The sequence below is a fragment of the Vanacampus margaritifer genome, chromosome 19, assembly GCF_051991255.1.
Source record: "Vanacampus margaritifer isolate UIUO_Vmar chromosome 19, RoL_Vmar_1.0, whole genome shotgun sequence".
In the NCBI taxonomy this organism is placed as follows: domain Eukaryota; kingdom Metazoa; phylum Chordata; class Actinopteri; order Syngnathiformes; family Syngnathidae; genus Vanacampus; species Vanacampus margaritifer.
Window position 1 is genome coordinate 17,276,644 of NC_135450.1, and position 23,564 is coordinate 17,300,207.

General features: G+C 42.3%; 1 protein-coding gene and 1 non-coding gene across 3 annotated transcripts; both read right to left on the bottom strand.

Moving 5' to 3' along the window:
• Positions 1–1,931: 1,931 nt before the first annotated feature.
• Positions 1,932–17,325, bottom strand: rp1l1b (rp1 like 1b). Of its 2 annotated transcripts, XM_077552269.1 has the most exons (4): positions 17,093–17,325; positions 15,141–15,662; positions 12,845–12,998; positions 1,932–12,763 (listed from the first exon to the last, which is right to left on the bottom strand). In XM_077552269.1, the coding sequence occupies exons 2-4, from the start codon at positions 15,549–15,551 to the stop codon at positions 2,433–2,435; spliced, it is 10,896 nt and encodes a 3,631-aa protein (XP_077408395.1). In that variant the 5' UTR covers positions 15,552–15,662; positions 17,093–17,325; the 3' UTR covers positions 1,932–2,432. The 2 variants fall into 2 exon arrangements, with proteins under 2 accessions (XP_077408395.1, XP_077408396.1); XM_077552270.1 differs by lacking the exon at positions 17,093–17,325 and having other exon boundaries at positions 15,141–15,791.
• Positions 17,326–21,971: 4,646 nt separating this feature from the next.
• Positions 21,972–22,054, bottom strand: trnal-cag (transfer RNA leucine (anticodon CAG)). Its single transcript has one exon. It is a non-coding gene; the product is annotated as a tRNA-Leu (tRNA).
• Positions 22,055–23,564: the final 1,510 nt, after the last annotated feature.

A 23,564-nucleotide genomic window follows, 5' to 3' on the forward strand; every position in this document is an offset into this window, starting at 1 on the left:
CCTTTGCCCCCCACCCCTTTAAAAAAAATAATAATAATTACAGTACATATTACTGCAATAAAGGAGCCCCTAGCTACTTAGCATTAGCAGAATCAGTCCCTATTTGACATTTAGTGCCTTACGTAGTAAGATTGCCAATTTGTCGTGTTGTTCAAATATGTAGTGAGTAGTTATAGTGCCTTCAATGTGTCTTTGAGCTGGTCTCGCACTTTTTCTGCACGGAGTCCATCATTTTTGGGGGGAAGTCCTAAAGGATTGCATGGGGTGGACTAGATCATTTTTGGGACTTTGGGTATTGACTAGAACATTCTTTGCAATTGATTCAAACACTTTTTGAGAGAGAGTGGAATATATATTTGTAGGTTGGACAAGTCGGTATTGGGGATGGACTAGAACATTTTGGGGAACTGACGACATTTTATTGGACGGTGCTACGACTTGTGAGTGTATGGACTGGAACTTTTTTTTTAGGGATGTACAGGTACATTTTTGGATAGACTAGAACATTTTGGGGGATTGACTAGAGCATGTTTTGGCTTGGAATAGACTTGTTGAGGATGGACTAGGGTATTTTGGGGATGGATTGGAACATTTTATTGCATAAACTAGAAGAGTTCAGGGGATTAAACAGACATTTTATTGGATAGATTAGAAATGGATGAATTTTGGGTTTGAGTACATCTTTTGGGATGGACTATCATACTTTTGTGATGGACCAAAACCTTCAGTTTTCCACAACAGTGCTCACCCGTCGACGTAATAATCAGACACAATTTGGAGCAACTTTCCTGAGGGACATATTTTCACTCCTTTCATTTTCTATTATTCTCAAGCCTGTCTAATTTTTTTTTTTTAGATGGTTATGATTTATTATGGTTATGAGCGTTTTAGTTAGCTATGGTTACCCATTTTCACTTCCTGTCGGTGAAGTGATAACATGACCAAATGATTTATATAATAAAAAAAATTTTTATAGCGTATTTTATGAGCTTGTCTATAGAATCACATACTTGCACTCAAGTTCTTCTTCCTGTTTTATTCATTCGGGACCGGGGCTCCAAGGCCACGTGACATCATCACCCCGATTCCCGCAACTCACTTTAGACTCGCACAGTCAATCAGGGTGACACCAATTATGGGTGTCATGTGCCCACAGGAGACCGCCAGTGGGAAAGTGTGACTGTGTGCACATCCATCAGCTCCATCTTAATGGGGTGCTGGGATTTGCTGCAGCGGTACCAGCAAGTCTCAATTTAGGAGCTCCCCTTCATCAAACACACAGGTGGATTGGGCCCCGGGCAAGGGTTAGCTATTAGCCACTCGGCTTCCAGAGAGGTGACAGTTGTGCTATGGTGGACTCACTAAAACTCACAAATGTCTTCTTCTTTTTTCCACATGTAAAAACAAATTCAGACTGATTAAAATCTACACTTTGACTACATACATGAAAGATGGACAAGAGCATTTTTGGGAGGTTGGCTAGAAAATGTATGGCAGAAAATAGAGCTTCTTTTTTTTAAGAACATTTTACATTAGGGATTACAACATGTTGGTGATGGACTGCAACATTTTTGGGAACACTGGAAATTTGGAGGGGATTAGCTCAAACATTTTTGGGATTGACTAGACCATGTTTTGGAGATTGACGAGAGAATTTGTAGGGATGTATTGGAGCCTTTAATACTATAACACAATATACATATATTCATAAATGGTAATTTTTTTCATTGAATAAAAAAATATTTGAAACTGCACCACAATAAAAAAAACTATAATTTCACACTACAGACATTCTGTTATGTTTTACTAGACCACCCCCCCCCCCCCCAAAAAACATTTTTTTTTAACAACTAACATCAGTAAGGGTTTGAATGAATGTTTAACAAAAATAACGACTGCAAATAGTATTTAAAGTGCATTTGCATTTTTATTCCACTGACAAAAAGTGCTTGTTACATGCAGCTGAGGTAAAAGCTGCCACTTTTTAGTTTTGATACATATTCTGCTGTATGTCAACACAATGTTCATCTGGTCAGCTAAGTGACATCTTCATGTTAACCATTCAAAATGATGGAGTTCACTAGAAAATATACAGTATCATAATCTCAAGATTGACGCCAAAAATACTTTAAAATGAGGAAAAATCTATACAAATTTAATATACTGGATAGCTGAAATATGTGCAAAAATACACTTCTTGGCCATTATGTCAGGTACAGCAAAGCAATCTAACCAGCGTTGTGGGTTCTTGAGGCTTCCATTTAGTCTAATGTCTGAGTGTACAGTACATAGACATATTCAAGTTTTCCATTTTTATTAACAACTGAATGAGTGCGTTGTCTCAGCGAGCTGCCTCGTCATTGAGGTGGTGGTTCTGCTGCTCATTTGTAGCAGAAGTATCCTTAGTGCTAGTGTCTCCGGTTAGCATTATTTTACGCCTCTGAATCTTCGCCGTCTGCATCGACGCCATCCTCAGACTCGGTATTCATTTTATTCAAAGTGGTATTTGCCCTTAATGTTGTCCTTTCCAAGACGGCCTCTTTATCACTTTCCTGATTGGCCGCCTTGCCGGGGATGAAATCGTGATCCTCGCTTGTCACCTCTTGGTCCTCACCATCATCGGACTCCGCCTCATCCTCGCCGTCGGCTGACTCGCCCTGTTCCAAGGATTGGGGTCCTTGATCCTCTTTTTCAGATGCCTCAAAAGTTTCCACGTTTGTTTCCTTGTCATCTTGATTATCGTCTCCTTGTGGTTGCTCTTCTTCGTCCGGTTTGTGGGTTTCCTCAGTTTCAGTACCCAGCTCAACCACCTCATCAGGATCTTCGTTATTGGTCACCTCGGGTGCTTCATTCTCTTTTTCCGATGTTTCCTTGTCATCCTTGCCTTCATTATCATCTCCTATTTCGTTGCTTTCAGCTCCCAAATCTATTGCACCGTCCGGAACTTCATCATTGATCACCTCGGGTTCTTCCTCCTCTTTTTCAGATGCTTCCATTGTGGCTCTATTTGTTGCATCTTCAACTTGATCGTCATTTCCATTTGTTTGGTCTTCATCGCTTGCTTTGTTGTTTTCCTCTTTTTCAGCCTGCAGATCTGTCACATCATCTGGACACTCATCATTAACCTTGGTTTCTTCTTCCTCTTTTTCATTATTGTCTTGATCGTCATCTCCTATTTCGTCGATTTCTTCGTTTTCCGCTCCCTGTTCAATCTCCTCTTCCAAGTCTTTGTCATTAGTTACCTCAGGTTCGTTCTCAGCTTTTTCAGAAGCTTCCAAAGTGACATCCTCATCTTGATCATTTTCTCCCATTTCACTGTGTTCCTCATTTTCTGCACCACTCAAGTCATCTGGACCTTCACTGATCGTCACCTCAGGGTCCTCATTTTCGTCATCTTCACAATTTAAGGCTTCATCCTCCTGTGACGCTCTTCCTGGATGGTCTTCAGCCACCTCTGCATCATTGCTTCCATCCTCCTCTTCATCACATCCTTCTGTGGAAATGCCACCTGTGGCTTCTTCTCCATCCTTTTCTTCAAGTTCCTCAGGTTCTGCTTCAGGCTCTTCAAACTCGGATTCTTTCATAATTGCATCTTCATCTTCAGAGATGTTCTCTGATTCTTTTTCAGATAATGTAGACTCTTGATTTGCACCTTCATTAACGGACTGTGCGGCCTCCTTTTCGTTAGCATCCTCACCTTCCTCAGCAATGTCTTTGCCGCCGTCGTCCTCGGCTCTGTCCGCAGCCTCGTCTTCTTCCGGTTTGCTTGTGTTTGCTGTGGTTATATCTTCACATGTCTCTTTTTTAGATGTATCATCGCCGTCCAGATCTGCATCGCTAATGGCCCTAACCTCATCTTCCTCTACATCTTCTCCACCGTCACTTGTTAGGGCAGGAACTTCTTCTGAATTTTCATCGGCATCCCCAGTGTCTTCTTGACTTCCGTTTCCATGTTCAACTCCTGCGTTCTCATCTGTTCCTGCTTCAACAAGCTCCTCATCGCTGCCTTCAGCCTCATTCTCCGCTGTGCTTTTGTCTTCATCCGCAGAAGCATCAAGATCCTCTTCTTCTTCGGTTTGCACATTTCTTTCATCATTCAATATGGCTTCATTATCGTCATCTTCTTTTGAAGCGGTGCCATCAGGTTCATCTCTGCTGGTGGCGGGAGTCTCCTCTTCACCATCAACTTCTTGATCTTCTTCAGATTCATGTTCACTCTGGGCTGTCCCGGTGGCATCTTCGTCTTCAGCTGTGGCGGTGTCAGGAGCCTCATCGCTGTTCTTTTCCTCTTCTTCGTCATTTTCAGGGTCATCATTTTCATCTCCACTAGTTGCGGGAGTCTCCTCTTCACCATCAACTTCTTGATCTTCTTCACATTCATGTTCACTCTGGGCTGTCCCGGTGGCATCTTCGTCTTCAGCTGTGGCGGTGTCAGCAGCCTCATCGCTGTTCTTTTCCTCTTCTTCGTCATTTTCAGGGTCATCATTTTCATCTCCACTAGTCGCGGGAGTCTCCTCTTCACCATCAACTTCTTGATCTTCTTCAGATTCATGTTCACTCTGGGCTGTCCCGGTGGCATCTTCGTCTTCATCTGTGGCGGTGTCAGCAGCCTCATCACTGTTCTTTTCCTCTTCTTCGTCATTTTCAGGGGCTGGGTCATCATTTTCATCTCCACTCGTAGCGGGAGTCTCCTCTTCACCATCAACTTTTCCTTCTTCCTCAGATGCCTGCTCACTATTGGCTGACAAGGCGGCCTCTTCTGCAGCATCTTCAACTGTGGTGGTGTCAGCAACATTTTCACTCAACTTGTCATCGTCAGCATCCTGCTCCGTATCAGCTGCATCCCCATTCTCAGCTCCACTTGTGGCAGCAGTCTCCTCTTCACCGCTGACCTTCAGTTCTTTGTCCTCGTCTGACTCAGGTTCACTTGTCGCTGCGTCTTGTGCTTCAGCATCAACTTTTCTTTCCTCCTCATCCTCGGATTCCTGTTCACTAGTGGCCGACAAAGCAACCTCTTTTGGTGTATCTTCAACTGTGGGGGTGTCAGCAACATTTTCAGCTTCAGCTTCCTGAACTGTATCAGCTACATCTTCATTCTCAGCTGCACTTGTGGCAGGAGTCTCCTCTTCACTATTTATTCCTCCTTCTTCATCTTTCTCAGATTCACCTTTATTCGAGGCTGCGTCTTGAGCAGCATCTTCATCTTTGGCACTTTCAGAAACCTCTTCGCTCATCATCTCATCTTCTGAAGCATCCTGATTCTCAGTGACTGCATCCTCATTCTCAGCTCCACTTGTGGCAGGAGTCTCCTCTTGACCATCAACTCCTTCCTCATCTTCCTGTTCAATCGTTCCACGGACCTCCTCATTCGCCATCTCATTTCCCTCATCATTGTTTTCATCTCCACCAGTGGCAGGAGTGCCCTCTTCTTCTTCCTCTTCTTCTTCTCCTGCCCCTTTTTTATGGGCCTCAGATTCATGTTCACTTGAAGCTCCCGTGGCGACCACTTGTGCTGCATCCTCAGCTTCTCCGCCATCATCTGCAGAAACCTCATCATCTGTACTTGCATCCTCGTTCAAGTTTTTCACTGTGGATGCGTCGTCATTCTCTTCACCATCTTCCTCCCCTTCTTTGTCTTCCTGGGTTCTATCGTCATCTGAAGCTGTGACGGTAGCCTCTTGTGGTGCATCTTCATCTTCAACCGTGGCAGTGTCTGGACCCTCCTCATCCTTCTCTTCATCATTAGCTGACTCGTCATCATTTGATTTATTTGCGGTCACTTGGTCATCATTCTCATCACCGCTTGCAGCAGAAGGCTCGCCTTTATCATCAACTCCTCCTTCTTCTTCTTCTTCTTCACATTCCTGTTGACTTGGAACTGCCACTGTAGCCTCTTGTGCTTCATCCTCTACAGCTTCTTCGGTCGTCATTGCATTTTCATCTGAATTTATTCCCTCATTTGAGCCCTTCATGGTGGATGCATCATCACTCTCATCTCCACTGGTGGCAGGTGTTTCATTTGACATACCAACAGCGCCATCTTCTTCTGGTTCCCCTTGTGACATATCTGCACCAGTCGGCTCCTCATCTTCATCCTCAGCCGCATTGGCTTCCTCAACCTTATTTTCTGCAAGTACATCTTCCGTGTCACTTACTTCATCTTCCGCTATTTCTCTAACAGCGTGATCAAGGATCTGTCCAACAAGTGATGCTGCTGCTTTTGTTTCACCGTTGACTAGTAAATTCTGTGTATGATCATCATTCCTCATCTGAAGAATGCTCTTTAGATCAAAATTCATGAGAACAGGGGCAGTTTTCATTATTTTTGCAGGAAGTTGAGATCCCTGTGACATTTTCTTCTTAATGCACGATTCGCATGGGCAGTTGTCGTCCTCATTTTCACCACGCTGGTCGCTGAAAATGGTGCTCGTCGCAGAATCGTCGCTTTTTCCGGAGCGTTTGGTTTTCATCTTAAGCCTTCGTCTCCTCTCGTCAGTCTGGGTGGTTGAGGGTCTGGACTTTGCTTCTTTGGGAGGTGTCGGCAGGCCTGCCTGACCTTTAATCTTACACAATTCTCTGTCTATACTCATTTGGATGCGCCTGTGGATCTCGTCCCGAAGTTCGCTTATCATCCTGTCGAGCTGCTCGCTATCATCTATGTTCCACTGGTCTTTGAACTCGCTCATTGCGTTGACGTAATGAGTCATGAACTGCTTTTCTATTTTGGTTAGTAAACTAAGGACCCACACAGGATCGGGGTCGTGCGATCGTTGTTTACTAGACTGAACTAGACTCCCGGAAAGGGCGTCTCTTGCAAGCCTCTGACCAGTGCCTGAGCTCTTGTTTGAAGATTGTGGGCTGTCACACAGTTCTCTTGGGCTGTCATTACTTCTGATGGTCTCATTGGTTGACGGATCTCCGTTTGGGTTTCCCTCATGCAGTTGTGCTTCCTCTCCTCCACCTGCCTCTTCATCCTGTTGGACTTCCTGTGCTTTGCCTTGTGTATCTGCGAGGGTTTGAGGTTGATTCCTACCATTGCAGCTCTTACCAGAACCTGTCGAGCCACTGTTTACATCTATGCCAGAAGATGATCCTTGATTGAAATCTTTGTCAGAATGTCGGTCATTTTCTACGGGATCACAAAGCCACAGAGACTGAAGAATTTCTATGAGTGCCTTGTATCTTTCCGATTTTTCATTTGCACTTTTAGGATCGCTGTCTATTAACTGCAGCTTTGCAAGGCAATCGAAGAGACCTGTGGCTGAAGAGCTAAGTTTACGTCCATACGCGGGAGAAACCTCTGGTAAACTGTTGCATCTGTCTAGCTTTGGGTTGAGAAGGACTTTCATCACCTGCACAGAAGAGTGAAATATCGTTGAGTCAGTGTCTCGCCGATTATCTGCCTTTGTTTCCTCTGCTGTTTTCTGACATTCATTGTCAGAAATGCCGCTCTCCTCATTTAGCCTGTTAATATTATGCTCAGCTGCAGAGTTGCCATTGGTTTCGTCTACTGCGTTGCCACTGAACTCCTCCATATCAAACATTTCACCATCAGGCGGTATTTTATTAAGCCATTCATTGACAACTTCAGTGAAGGAAGCATTTGGCAGGCTTGATGGAACAAGGGCTTCGTCATCACCATCCATCATCTGCGTGTCACTTTTCTTGTCACTCCTGGCAACATCGATTGCATCTTTAGGACCATTTGGTACGTGTTCGGGGCTCACGTCTCCATTAGCTGAAGTCTCACAAATGTGAGGAATGGGTTTTGGTTGGTTGTCGTTATTTTCATCCACTAAAACACCACTTTTCTTGGATTTTACAGATTTTGCAGACACATTTGACATTTCACTTTTGGTTCTTTCATTAGTCCCTTCATTGGGTCCACTGGAGTCTTTTTCTGACTGGCTTCTTGAAGACCTAATTGATTTGATTGACAATGCACCTGATGTTTCCTGAATTCCTTCAATCCTGCTGCTATTGGTTCTATTTGTTGTCCTTGACTTTAAAGATGGATCAGACTTGTTTGTCATTGCACTCAGTGTTCTCACCTCTTCACATTCTTCTTCACCACATTCAGTTTGAGGTTGGAGAGATGATTTGGATGCTCCAGACAACAACGAGACCACAGATTTTGCTCTTCCCTCTGTATCGTCATTGTTAGCAACATCTCCAACGGCTTTAGACATCTTTGATGCTGCTGAGGATTTTGACCTCCTAGATTTTGCTGATTTACCAGACGTGCTGCTCGGTGCGCTGTCCATTTTCTCGTCATTATTTTCATGCACTGTAATTGTGGATGTTGACTTTGCTGAAGTAATAGACCGTGCTGATTTAGCAGATCTGGACGATTTAGCTGAGACCGTGCTCAACGGCCTCTGTGTTGTTTCCTCTTTGTTTGCAGCATTTAATTCTGGAGGGGCTTCACAAGTTCCTACACTTGTCAGTGATCCAGATACATTCGTCCTGATTGATATGGCAGATGATTTGCTTGCTGATCTCTCTTCAGGTCCATCATGCTCCTCTGACTCTGTTTCATTGGCTTTATATAATGGAGAGTGTACCGAAGTATTTGACTTTGCAGAGCTCACGGACATAGCTGACTTTACAGACACGGAGCTAACAGCTCTTTCCGAAGTCACACAACTTTCGGACACATCTCTGACACAGGAAGCCTGTGAGTGGAATGGTCTTTCTTCAGAGTGCTCCTGGTCTTTGTCATTATCTGCGCGCTCAGCGGTTTCTTCAGCAGGTCTATCAAGTTTGAACTCTTTTGTTCTCTGAGCTGCATCTGATGCAACCGACTGCCCAGAAGCAATTCTTTCTTCATTGTCAATTCCTGCAATTTCTGTGCTGTGTTCACTCATCAGCTCATAAACTTCATTAGATGCTTCAGATACACTTGCAGATTTTGCTGATCTGATTGACAAGTTGCTTAAAGCTCTTTCCACAGGATCTTGATGAGAAGCATTTTCTTCAGCTGAGACTTTGGATTGGTTAGACTTTGCAGATTTGGCAGACAGTTTACTAGCTGTTCTGCTTGAGACTTCTTCAGTGACAACCTCAGACACATTAGATGTTTCTGAAGCATGTGACTTAGGCCTACAAACTTCAGCTGAGCGTTTCGACCTACTGGATTGAGCTGATTTACTTGATTGAACAGACAGCGAGCTTATTGATATGCTCTCACTGTGTTCGTCCAGTGGAGAATCAGAACCATGATTAGAATTGGTCTCCCTGACTTCTTCAGTAACAACCTCAGTCACATTAGATATCTCTGAGGCATGTGACTTAGGCTGACGAACTTCAGCTGAGCGTTTTGACCTACTGGATCGAGCTGATTTACTCGATTGAACAGACAGCGAGCTTATTGATATGCTCTCACAGTGTTCGTCCAGTGGAGAATCAGAACCATGATTAGAATTGGTCTCCCTGACTTCTTCAGTAACAACCTCAGTCACATTAGATATCTCTGAGGCATGTGACTTAGGCTGACGAACTTCAGCTGAGCGTTTTGACCTACTGGATCGAGCTGATTTACTCGATTGAACAGACAGCGAGCTTATTGATATGCTCTCACAGTGTTCGTCCAGTGGAGAATCAGAACCATGATTAGAATTGGTCTCCCTGACTTCTTCAGTAACAACCTCAGTCACATTAGATATTTCTGAGGCATGTGACTTAGACTGACGAACTTCAACTGAGCGTTTTGACCGACTGGATTGAGCTGATTTACTTGATTGAACGGACAGTGATCTTATTGATATGCTCTCACTGTGTTCCTCCAGTGGAGAATCAGAACCATGATTAGAATTGGTCTCCCTGACTTCTTCAGTAACAACCTCAGTCACATTAGATATCTCTGAGGCATGAGACTTAGGCTGACGAACTTCAGATGAGCGTTTTGACCTACTGGATCGAGCTGATTTACTCGATTGAACAGACAGCGAGCTTATTGATATGCTCTCACTGTGTTCCTCCAGTGGAGAATCATTTCCTTGATCAGAAATCACATCTTTCACAGACACAGTTGCTGCTGAAATGTTTGACTTTGCAGATCGAACCGACCTGCTGCTTGGTGACCTCTCTGCATGGTCGCATGCATCGGCAGCAACTTTTGATGCTGTTGATCTCACAGAAAGGGATGACTTTGCAGTTTTGGCAGACATTGCACTCTGTACTCTCTCATCACATTCCTCTCCCGTGTTTTCATCTGGGCTATTTTTATCGGCGCTCATTTGTGAGACGTTTGATTTAGCAGATTTTCGAGAAAGGTGCGATTTTGACGATTTTGCTGACAAAGCACTCGGCGATCTTTCTGCTGAAACGTGTGACTGGATTGATTTAGCAGATGTGCAGCTTGATGCCCTTTCTTCTGTTTGCTCATTTTCTTCATCATCGGAACAGTGAGAATTGTCTTCTGCAGGAACATCAGCAGAACATCCGGACTTACTTGACCTTGCAGAAATGTGGGATCGGGCTGACATGGTGCTCGTCGCTCTCTCGTTTGTGTCAACATCGTTCAAAGGAGTCTCATGATCATTTGACTCTGTAGATGTTTCTTTACATTCAACTGGAACATCACCAGCTTTGGATGTACTAGATTTAGCAGACTGTTTTGATTTGGCAGATGTAGCTGATCGCTCCGATTTCACACTTTGTTCCCTCTCGTCCTCATTTGACCTTGAACAAACACTCGACTTAGCTGATTTAGCTGACATGCAGCTTGGTGATCTCTGGTTTGCTTCTTCTCCAATATCTTCCTCCTGAGATGCCTCGGCTTGAGAAGATCTTTTGGATGTCTTTGATTTTGCAGAGATGACACTTCCCGCCCTTTCTGCTAATTCCTCTTTGCTGCCATCTTGTTCAGAAGCTTTAGACTTGATGGATATTGCAGAAGATTCAGATTTTCCTGTATTTCCTGACATGGCACTATGTGACCTTGCTTCTGATTCAATGCAGTTGGCAGGATTTCCCTCGTCTTGATCAGAACCAGGTGTCTCCTCCATGCCGTCGTCTTCCAAATGACATGACATGTTGCTCCCTGCTTCACTTTTGCATTCATCGTCAATTTCTCCATCCGGAGCTTTGGATAATTTTGATTGGCAAGAACTTGTGGATTTGACTGATTGGATTGCACTTTGCGGTCTATCTTCAGCTGCCTCTGCGTTATCTCCACCAGTACCGACTTCTGGGGTTTTTGATTGTCTTAACCTTATATCTGATGTAACCGACATGCTTACCAAATTTCTCTCCTCCGGTACCTCCTCGGTGCAACCGTCACCATTAGAAGAGGCCTCCTCTGACATCACATCTGCATCATCAACTTCAGAGGAATTTGACTTTCCAGATGTTGCAGACACAGCACTTGCAGATCTTTCTTGGGTACCCACAGTAACGTTTGTTACGGTGGACCGGACACTCGATGCTCTTTCTTCTGCCTCTTCAGTCAATTTTGATTCACCTTGTGAGTCCACCTCCGATTGGTCAAGCACACATAATTCGGGTGTTTTCGACCCTGACGTTTGGCTTTGTGTTCTTTGTCCGGTTCCGGTCCCACTTGGCGCCATTTCATCTTTTTCTTTGGCAGGTTCTTCCAGAGCTTTTTCCTCATCCACAGGAGCTGATCCCCGTGATGTGACTGAAGTTTTGGATTTGGACGACAGGGATGTAAGTGGCCTTTCTTCAGTAACTTCCTCTTCTGGTTGACACGGTTCACTTTCCACCTCAGACGTGACTGACGTTGGACTCTGTGGTCTTTTGTCGCCCTCTAAGACATCTGGTTTGCACTTTGTTGAGGCATTTGAATGAGCTGACATGGCACTTTTGGATCGTTCCTCCTCTCCACCTTCAGGTTCTGCATTCTGACTGACATTTGATTTCACCAATGTGGCACTCTGCTGTCTTTCCACTTTGCCTGTCTCCTCTGAGTTTGTTTCGGTATCATCCTTCGATGTTCCACAGTGACACGCGTGGGGCTTTTTGGATTTTTTCATCTTGCCGGAACGTTTTGTGTCACTGGATGCTGATGACGATTTCCTTGACATATCTGTTTCAGCGCCTTCCATGGCCTCCTGACTCTGCGAGGATGGTCTTGTTGTACTCGGTGATGCATCGTCGCCATTATCAGCAGACCCAGGTTCTTCTTTTAGCTCGCTGTTGTCCAAAGTGCAAGACCCAGCACGGATGGTGCAGTACTCCACGGTTTCAGAGGCCTCAACACGTGTTTCTTGCTCCACCACTTGTTCAGAGTTTTCTTCGCTGGATCTTTGAACCACGGTCTTCCTGGAGACCACCGTGTACGAGGACGCACTTGAGCTCGACGTCTGAACACCGCAACTATCTCCCTGCGTGCCTCCCGCATTTGTCCAGATGTTGTAGCAGTGAGGATAGCGAGAGCACTGCGCATGCCTGTGGTGGTGCCTCGCGACATACGTCTCCACTGGCTCGCTGGTAGAAAAGTTCTCAGAGCCCGAGCAGCTTCTGTCGCTACCTAGGTCCGGAGGGTTCTCGCTGGCCTTGTTGGAGGATTTTCTCACTTCGGTGGACCAAAGTAAGGTTTCGTCGTTGTCTAGCCGAAAGCGCACTTTCATCTTCATGGACAAGCTGCCATCTTTGTTTACACGGACTTGTTTCTCTACATCGTCGTCCAGTGTTCCGTCTGCGGTGGGGGCAACAGAGCCGGCATCATCTGGAGATTCCGTTCCATCTGGAAGTGACTTATCAGAAGACACTGAATGCCTTGTCGATCGAACCGCTTGTTCTAGGTTTGGTAGCGAAAGAAAAGGAATGAGTCAAATCAGTTGCCTCGTACTTTTCCTGAAGATTCAAGTAATTCTTCTACCTTCATCTCCGGTTAATCGCGCCTTCGCATTCAGCTTTGGCAGCTTGTCTTCAGCGGTTTTACGAAATCCCTCCAAAATAGAGGGATGGGAAGGCTCCCGTCCCACACAGACCAGAACGTTAGGACAGTGGATGATGCTTTGAACATTTTCCACCTGAAACCAAACACAAATCATTCATTTTAACGATACACAAGATACTGATATCATGCAAACGGTTTATCGGGTCCTGGGTCTTGGGCAGTGGTTCTGGTGTCCACAACTACAAGACTCACTTTGTGACAGCCCCCGCCTGGGAAGAAAAGAACAGTTCATGCTTTGGCTCCTCGTGCTTCTGAGTCCTTATCATCCCTGCCAAAGATAAATGTCTTAATCCAGGATAATCCGAGGAACCCTTGCAGATGACTGCGCAGTTCTGCAAGTGAGGCTTAGTCAGCACAACTGCAAGCTTTGTCATGTGCGTCTGTGGATGCCAGAATGATGACAGACAACCATATGCGTTTATCTTGGCAATCAAGTGAGACGATCTGAGTATTGTTTTAGGCCTTTAGCTAATGTCATCATATAATAACAACTCACAGGGACCCTCGACACCCTTGAGTTATGACATTTAAGACTTTTGTCATCTTGATTCAAGGAGCAAAGCACAACAATATGACATTTATAACCAGGTGCCACCGAGTGACTCCTTGCCAGTGTGATTACTCCGTTCCAGTTTCTCTGGGCATCATTTTGCAGACGTTCATGTTGTCTATGGGTGCGATGTCAGAACTATGAGTGCAGTTTATTCAAGACCAAACAATAGGCCAAACCGTCCTTCAAAACACTTCAGTCTGGAGAACAGAGCTGTTAGAAATGAGTCATTGTGATTAACAAAAATTCTCATAACAAATTAAAATTTGAGATGTGAGTAAATGTGAGTTAATAGCTTTGTTCCAAAACAAATTGAATGTAAGTCAAGGTATCACGGTATATGACGCATGTACCATGCATGGCTGCGTCATGCTGACAAATCAACGTCACAAAGAAGTGATTTCAAATATAATCTCTCTGTTTGCCAGCAGATTAAGCCGATCCAGTGTGCCAGTAAGACGAGCGTGCGTAATCACCTTGTTTTTGTCTGTCCTAATTTTACACCCTACTGCGAACTTGATCATGCAATGAAAACCTCTCTGGCAGTGCCAATCTAAGGTGGGGCATTACTTTTGATAGAAATTTTGTATTGGCTCTGATTAGCAAATGTTGTGAGCATGGAGTGCAAACCTGCTGACAACTTGTGTGAAAAAAAAAAAGACTTGTGTCCTGATGGCAAATCATTTTTTTTTAATCTGAAACTCGCCTCGGTGACTATAGATTAAAAGTCACACAGTGAACATAATGAATTGGCCCTTCTACATTTGGAGCTCAAGTCACTTTTAGAGCTGATAAAATTAAAACATGTTAGCTGGTAGTTACTCCAATCATTAACACAATTACTTTTGCAGCCGAATTTTTAAGCAATACTCACTTGTATTAAAACTACGGTAATAATAATATTACTTTTCAGCCAATAAAGTCATTTTTAAAATGAACAGATTGAAATTTGTAGCTGTTAGTTTTACTCTTATGCTCACATTTGGAACTAAAACAATAATTGTATTCTTATGTCTACTATTATTTCTGATAGTAGCTTTTATACTGATAAGCTTTCACATGTGATTATCGTAAAATGACATCGGGAAGCAATAGTGGTCCATTTTTAGAATAAAAGCTTGCTCTCACAAATAATGCATGTACCTTTACAGTTTTGTATTTTTCTTTCCAATCAGGTAACAAAAACACTGTTTTGCAATGGCTAGTGTGCAAGATACCAATGTGACCACTAGAGGCCGCTGTTTCACTTCATCATTTAGGTCTGCGCTCAGAATAATCCAAGTAAATCAGTGCAATTTACAAACGCCACTCTTATTGAATTAACAGAAATAGAAATAGCAAGCTAGCTAATTGCATGTCGCATTTGGGCCTGATAACCGCTGATGTGAACACAGGTTTGATCTAGTGGATGACAACTCATGCTGGACTCTGAAGTGCTTGCATCTGGAAAACCAGAAAAACTGAAATGATGAAAAACTGTTGAGCACTAAAACGCCACAGTTAAGAACTTCTGTTACATACTTTGCACTTTTACCACTAATTATCTTCAAACTTTTATAATGTATTTAGAAAACAATCTCAGAATTCACTTTACTTTTTTTTTTTCTCAAAGAATTCACTTTACAAGCTCTGTAAGTTGGCCAAGACCTTCCGTCGTGACCTCACCTTATGTCCGTCCAGGGTGTACAGCTTCCTGACGTGGTACTGCATGAGCTCCGAGACCTCCTCCAGGAACAGCCCGAAGCTCCTCAGGCCCTTGCGTTGTAGCGCGACGGTCTTCCTGATGGACGGCTCGCTGTTCTTGACCAGGACCACCTTCTTGACTCGAGGCGGGGCCTCGTCGGGCCCGCTGGGCCTCCCGTGCTGATGGCGGTGACGGTGACGGTGCTCGTAGGGACACAGGGGCGACACTTGCGAGTGCAGCACCTCCAGGGCTCGGGCGTGTCGGCACTCGGAGCACAGGTAGCAAGCCGCCGACTCCGCCGTGTCAGGGCGGGGGATGCGGGGGAGCCTGCAGGCGCCGTGCTTGTGGGAGGCGGGGACGAAGCACTGGTAGGTGCGTTTGTGCGTGGACATGGCTGCTGCTCGGCCCGCCTCGGAGATCAGTAGAAGCTATGCAGGTGGGGGGGCCGCCATGGAGCCTCGACATGTTCCTCTGCCCAGGCCTCGCTCTACAATCATTTTAGCCTGGAAGGCAAAACGGAATCAATGACCTCCGGTTCAGCGAGGGGCTTTAAGATATAGAGAGATCAGATAAAGAAAATATATCGTTTAAAGCTTTCGCTGGAGTTTGCTTCTTTTTTTTTCCATCTGTGAAAAAAATCATCCCCCTCTTTCCCCTTATTTTATGGATTATTGTTGGGAAAAAACCCAAAAGCTGTTGTTTAGCGTAACCAGCGGGCGAGCGTATCGCTTCCATAATGGTGAAGGTGTAAATAAAGACAACGATAACAAAGCGCAAATCCTCCGCGTTCCTTTAAATAACGAGCTTAAAAACTGTCGGACGCTAGCCCGTGCCGCTCGTCAAATGTCAGTGCCCAGAATCCGTCGGGATTAGCGCTTACAAGGCGTAAATATCAGCAAATAAAAATAAGCATGGCAACAGGACAAAGGCAAGAGCTCAACAAAAAAAAAACACGCACACACAAAAAGTGACGGATTCATTGATGCAGGGCAAAAACAGGGGATCCTATAGAAATATAAAATAGGCCAAGCTTGACTGACACTTTTAAAGAAAGGCTTTAGCTGTTGTTCTCCATATTGTATTAGCGTCCTTAAAGTCTTTTCCTTGCTTAAAATACTCCTGTTGTTCCTTCTTGTGTTTGGACACAAACACAAGGATTCCCTTGCAGTTAGCATCACGACATGCCTGATGATTCATGCGGCAAAGTTCCAAAGTTATGGCTAAACTCAGACACATGTTCAACGTTGAACTAATGGCTGCATAATCACGCCAAGTCGAAACGCAAACAAACGATGTGTAGTTTGTTTTCATGACTCACTTGATACCTGTCATGTGACTTGTTAAAAAAAAAAAAAAAAACAATGAACACAGAAACTGCATTTTTGTCAGATGCTAAAAAAGCTAAGCTAATAATCATGCAGAATTCAGCTTTGTGACATTTTATCAGTTTTGAAATATATGAATTTATTTTTATTTTTTAATTGTTTATATAGTAAATAATTGAAACATTTTATTTTCTAATTTAGTATTTATTAATGTATAATATGTCATTCATAAAATAATAACTGGCAGCAGTATTTTAAAATATTGTGATATATATATATTTTTTTTTCTTTTTGTGATTTATTTTATTTTTGTCAAATAGCGGCCTGGTCAATAGACAACAGATTAGAAAAAAAAATGTTAGCTTCATTACTGCCCAATAAAAAAAACATGTTTCCAAATATTATTGGGTTTAAAATAATAATAATAAAAAAATAGTTTCAAAAGCAGAAAACGGACACAATGTGAATGTACTTGCTTTCTAATGAAGATTATTCATCTAAATGAGCGAGATGACTACATCGACTGATCATTTGCATGATCGCTAACTTCAGGCTTAAGCATTTTGTCGTTATTCAGTCAAATAGTGCCGTAAAGTGCAGATACTCACTTGCCGCACGTTCATAATCCAAAAGCAAAACCAAGCGGCGGAACTTGAGGCGCAAACTTCCATAAAGGACGTCCAAGCGTCTTTTGCCAGCTCGGGTTGCAGTTTGCGTCCGTCCAGCAGCACACCTAACTGCTAATCGCACGCACGTGGAGGCTAAGGATAGCCTGGAAAGCCTTAAGGATAATCACTGGCAAGATGGGACTGAAATCTGTTGGACACGACTTACTTGGACCGCCTGTGTTGCGTAAAGACCAGGATGCTTTTAGCCAACGACTTCATGTTGGCAAATTTGTCTCGTCAATGTTTTGCCTGAGTTTGAGTGTTATGGCTGCCGCTTTTTTTTTTGTGTGTACAAAAACTTTCATCAGGCTCAATCTTCATATCCGCCAATGCAATCATCATTTAAAACGTCTATTGGCTGCTGATTTATTATAAGGAATACATTTTGTTAATCACAAAATGCAGATCAATTCTACAGGTGTAAGCATCAAGTTAAGTAGATATTAAAAGAAAAATAACACAATTATTCAATAGTTTGGTTGGCTGGGACTGACAGCTCAGAGAGTAGAAAATTGTTGGTGTTCCACAAGGCTCTATACTCAGTCCACAGGTTTTGTCATTATGCTCTAGCTTTAAAACTGTAAAAAAAATAATCGAAGAAGATCGCTTAAAAATATACTTGAGGGAACAATGAACCGCGATATAGCGTGAATGGCGGGGGGTGGGGGGGATGGAGGTCTCGCTGTACAGTATTACGTAATTGTCAGAACATGTGATCGGAAATATCCTTCTCCTAATTGGCAAACAATGTGATGCTGCGTAGGACGCTTTTCGCAATCTTTTAAGCTTTGCAGCGTCATGCGTGAGTCCAACCTTCCGACTCGTGTGTTTATATGAGGTGGGAGGGGGTGGAGGCAGGGGGGGGCTCAGCTCAGTCACCTCAAGGACAAAAGGGAGCCAGCCCACCAGAGGTCAGGTCTTATCAGAGGCCTCCAGACCAGCGATAGGCCCTCTCCCCTCCTCGGAGAAACGCTCAATCGCCGGGGACCGCCTCGTGCTCCCGCCATCGACAAGCCTGCGCACGCACGCACGCACGCACGCACCATCTGTCGACAGCCTTAAGGAGCTTGATGGGTGGGGTCCGCGCTAGGTGGGCAGGCAGATTTATGATGTCCTGACTCACCAAGGAGAGAAAATAGCACAAAGGAAGCCCCCACGTGCGCACCGCGGCGGCCTTCCTACCCGTCGCGGCGTAGCCCTCGTCTCCTCGTTGCCGGCGACGGCCGGGTGTGGGCCCCACGCTCCAGCGCCATCCGTTTTCAGGGCTGGTTGATTCCCAACCCTTCTTGTTGAGTCACATGAGGGCGAGCCTGTGAATGACGCGTTACATTGGATGCTGTTGATGAGCTTTAAATTGGAATGGTCGCAGAGACCACCAAGTTTGGAGAAAGTGGAGAGAAAAAAATCGCGAACACACCGTTTATCTTTGGGAATATCGTATGTTGCCGTCCTATCTTCAAAAGGTAAAAACTGAATATACAGAAGAATAGACAAATCCATTATTAGAAAAATTGGTCTTTGCAGCCCGCGTTTAAACGTATTAAAACACAATTTTAAACCAACTATAAACCTTTTTAAACACACAACAAAGAAAAATGAGTGGAAAAATCGGTTTACATGATGAATCCATTCCGGAAGGTCTAACTGAATCTGAATCATATGAACTCCAAAGCAATATTTCCCATAGGAAATCATAAAAATCCAATCAATCCGTTCCAGACACTAGGAAACATTGTCAAAAAGCATATTTCAAACCATAGCTGTACGTACAAAAACAAAATGAATATACACTAAGTAAGTGGATAAATAAACATGTAACAGGTTTCTGGGTGATGAAGTGCCCTCGGTGCAAGCTGCATAGGTTCGCTTCCTGCTTCGGGAGACCATGTTTGTTTGAGTGGATGTGTGTGTGGGTGAAAAATAAACAAATAAACATTTCACATCACTTTGACCATTATTGAAAACTTGATGGCGTATACTGTACATCGGTGAGGAATCTAAACTATTCCAAACTTTGCTCATCCGTCAGGCCCTACCAGCAAGGCAAAAAAAAAAAAAAAAAGCTGGTAGATGACTGAGCATGTGCAGTGCGGCTTAGCTCTCCCGGCTAGCTGGCCTCAATTCAACCATCACAAGTAGTTAACGTCTACGGGTGGCTAAGCTTTGCACCTTGACCAAACCATCATACGGCACTTGTGGGTAGGCTGGAGCCCATTCCAGCTGATTTGGGCTGAGAAGCGGGATGCACTCGGGACTGGTCGCCAGCCGTTTGCCGGGTACATAGAGACAAGATTTTACACTCACATTAACACCTATGGACAATTTTGAGTCCTCAAGTGAACTTAACGTATGTTTTTGGAGTGTGAGAGGACCAGACTTGGGCACCTCTGCTATACATGGTCAGCTTTAAAAAAAAATAAAAAATGCCTTACTATATAGGCGGAATTCTTTTCTTTTCCCCAAAAACAACCATTTAGAGTAAAACATTTATTTAAAAAAAAAAAAAAAACGACCATGGCATGTTTTTTTTTGTTTTTTTAAATGACCATGGCTTATTTTTTAATGACCGTGTAAGGCGTTTTTTTTTTATTATTAAAAAAATGACCATGTAAGACGTTTTTATTTATTTATTTAAAAAATGACTATGTAAGGCGGAGTTTTTTTTAAACGACCATATATATAGTAAGGTGGATTTTTTTTTGTTAAATGACCATGTATTCAAAGGCGTTTTTTTTTTTTTTACACGTATAGTAAGGCTTTTTTTCCCCCCAATGACCATGTATAGTAAGGCATGTTTTTTATTTTTTTATTTATTTTTTTTTTTAAATAAAAATGACTATTTATAGTAAGGCTTTTTTTTTTTTTACAACCATGTATATATACAAAGGCGTTTCTTTTTTTGGACCATGTATAGTAAGGCTTATTTTTTAATGACCATGTAAGGCGTTTTTTTGGGGGGGGTTTTAATGACCATGTAAGGTGTTTTATTTTTTATTTTTTTTAACGACCATGTATAGTAAGGTGGATTTTTTTTGTTAAATGACCATGTATTCAAAGGCGTTTTTTTTTAATACTTATAGTAAGGCTTTTTTTTTTTTCAACGACCGTGTTTTTTTTTGTTTTGTTTTTTTAAATAAAAATTACTATGTATAGTAAGGTTTTCTTTTGTTTTTTTTAAACGACCATGTATAGAAAGGCGTTTATTTTTTAACACTTATAGTAAGGCTTATTTTAAAATGACCATGTAAGGTGTTTTTTTTTTTTTTAAACGACCATGTATAGTAAGGTGGATTTTTTTTGTTAAATGACCATGTATACAAAGGCGTTTTTTTTTTATACTTATAGTAAGGCTTTTTTTTTTCAACGACCGTGGTTTTTTTTTTTTTTTTAAATAAAAATGACTATGTATAATAAGGTTTTCTTTTGGGGGTTTTTAAAGACCATGTAGGTTTTTTTTTTTTTTTACATGTATAGTAAGACTTTTTTTTTTTTACAACTTTTTTTTTTTTTTTAAACAACCAGGCTTTTAAGGCTTTTTTGCATTGTCATTTTAAAAAAAACTCCTTATACATGATCATTAAAAAAAAACTTACGTTGGCGTCGCCTTACTATACATAGTCATTTTTTCTTTGTTTGTTTTTAAATAAAAGCTTTACTTCTATTCATGATCCTTTACAAAAAATAAAAAAATCAAGCTTGTTTTTTTTTAAAGCAAAAAAAAGACCTGACTCAGGGAATTTGAGACGGTCAATTGTCATTGCTGCACTGCTAATGTGAAGGATGTGCAGTTTGTGCCAAATCTGCTGGCCCTCTGGGGGCCTCTGCTGGCTAAAGGGGCCCCAAACAATTTCTTGCCTTGCCTGAAGCGACGCCTCTGATGAGGGGAATTTGGAGTACCCGCAGAAAACCCACTCAAGCACGGTGCGGCCATGCAAACTCCACAAAGGGAGGCCTGAGACAAGCGGAGGAGCTGCCAAATAATGGCCGCCGTTCACATTTCAGCGTGACTGGAAATGACATTAATCTGCCCTCGGGCTCGCATTGCGGACGTCAAAGTTCCACAAGTAACTCTTTATCAAGTTGTACAATCAAAAATGCACTCATCCAGTTGGACAAAACAAATTTTTTTTTTTCCTTGGTAAAACCCCATACAGTACACCCGAAAGAACCTGCAGCGCTAATCCCCCAGTAATGAGATTGGCACGGCAGCAGATAATGAAATCAGTCCAAAGCTGCTGCTTGGAGGTTAGCCAACAAGGTAGATACTTGGACTTTCTCACTTTCATTCCAATATTCAAGTTCACTTTGCAGACAAAATTTCATCCACGGATTGCTATACTCTGAGTGTGTGTATAGGATTCAAGTGTTGTTTGCATTTATACTTGTATATGTATAATAATACAAATAGTGACCAAATGAAAAGAAACGTCCCTCTTTAAGTGGGATTGGAAACCATAACTAAAGCGTAAGCTACAACCAATAGCAATTGCTAAAATATTTACAGCCAATCAGCTTGATGAACTGTTCTTCCACTTGACCAATCACAGCCAAGCAATGTTGAAGCTATCATCCGGGGATTATTTTTTTTTTTTTAAATCAGCAATAAAGTTAAGAATTAATCTTATTTTGCTCATAGGAACAGTAAGATTCACTGATATATTATATCTCCAATTTTATTATTATTTTTAAGACTTTGAGTTGCTAGCAAGATAAAAGATCCCTTTGTGTAGACAGCTAGATTTACACATTCTACACAGTGTAGGATTTTGTGTTGTTTCAATGAGTAGAAAATGTTCCTCTGTCGGAGTAGTAAAAGTATTGTCAGAAGTGGGATTCGAACCCACGCCTACAGAGTAGACTACGACCTGAACGTAGCGCCTTAGACCGCTCGGCCATCCTGACATGCGGTGCCAACGACACAATACGTTTATATAACGGGATTACAGCAGCCACTGTTCATAATTGCGAGAGCTTGAGAATAGAAGGCAAAGTTGGAAGTTAGTCGACGAAAGCCGACAATAGAGAAACACTTGAGTGGGTTCTTAGCGGCGTTTGAAAAGCCGGAAGTGATTCGTCTCGCTGCTTCGTCGCACGTGATGATTGGCTAAAAGTTCGACCACTTGCAATTTTTTATTTTTTTTTGTTTGTTTAACCAGATCTCAAATGAAAAATGTTGAATCTTTTTTTTTGGGGTTTGGTTTTTAGAAAGAAGAAAGCGCTAACAAGTGCTGTAGTCACACAAGTCAATAATATTAATAATGATTTATGGTACATATTTAAAAAGTCGCAAAATGACATTTGTACTAGAAACTAATATGAAAAATATCTATATATGTATTTTTTTTTTTATTAAAACTAGTTATAAAAATACTTCTTTTTTTAGGGGGGGAAGCGCTGTAATGTTAAAATAAACTCTATTTTTAGCTTAGAAAACAGCCATAATATCAGACGGAAGTCATATTTAAAAAAAAATAATAATATGAAAATAGTCATGTTTCAAAGTTGTTTTAAGATTTATTTAATCTTTTCTGGAGAGAGAGAAAATATGTTTTTTGTTTTGTTTTTTTTATAATAAAAAAAAGCCATAACACTTTTGAAATTCATACTATTTAGGGGGGGCGTAGAAACAATTTGAGAAAAATATTTACTCACAATAAAAAAAAATGTTAGAGAAAAAAATCTTTGTAAAATGAAGTATTTTTTAAAGAAAAAAAGACAAAACATTAGGACAAAAAAATTCTAATCAATGAAAAAATGAATACCACTGATAAAAAAAAAAAGATTTATAAAATGAGACAAAAGTAGCAATTTTTTTTATATAAAAAATAAATGATAGCACACTATACACCTGACAAAAGCGAGCAGACGAGCCATTATGTTTTGCTAAATTACTTGGAAAACGTCCAAGCAATATGTTGCACACACTGTAAAGTGAGAAAATGTCTGATGATGGATGACACACAGCTTTGTAAAGTGGAAAATGATACCATGTCTCCTGATGACGTCACTGAGTGGCAACTTGTCCAGACTAAAAAAAAGAAGTGGACCTAAAATTGACCCTTGGGGGACACGTCAGGCCATGTGGGCAACTCGACTTTGAAAAACAGCTGGCAGTGAATGACATCATGACATATGTCGCGTCGCAACCCCAAAGACAACAACTTGTCATCATTTTTAGCTCAAATCATCGCGACTCAATCACTTTTCCGCCACCCGCAACTAAACCGGCGCCGATTGTTTGCAAACACGTTCCATACGTGTGCAATGTACACACACACACGTACGTGAGTGTCTTTGCTGTTTTTGCTTATCGGCGGCGGCAGACCCGTCTGCTCTTAAGTGCTCGGCCATCTGCAATAAACACACACACGCGGCTGCGCGGGCTCGTATCCTGTTTTCAAGCTGTCAACGC

Excerpts from the sequence above, each read along its gene's own strand:
- rp1l1b (XM_077552269.1), bottom strand. The coding sequence starts at position 15,551 with ATGTCCACGCACAAACGCACCTACCAGTGCTTCGTCCCCGCCTCCCAC. Across the intron at positions 12,999-15,140 it reads ACACCCTGGACGGACATAAG|GTGGAAAATGTTCAAAGCAT; the intron begins GTGAGGTCACGA and ends GTTTGGTTTCAG. Across the intron at positions 12,764-12,844 it reads GCGATTAACCGGAGATGAAG|AACAAGCGGTTCGATCGACA; the intron begins GTAGAAGAATTA and ends TACCAAACCTAG.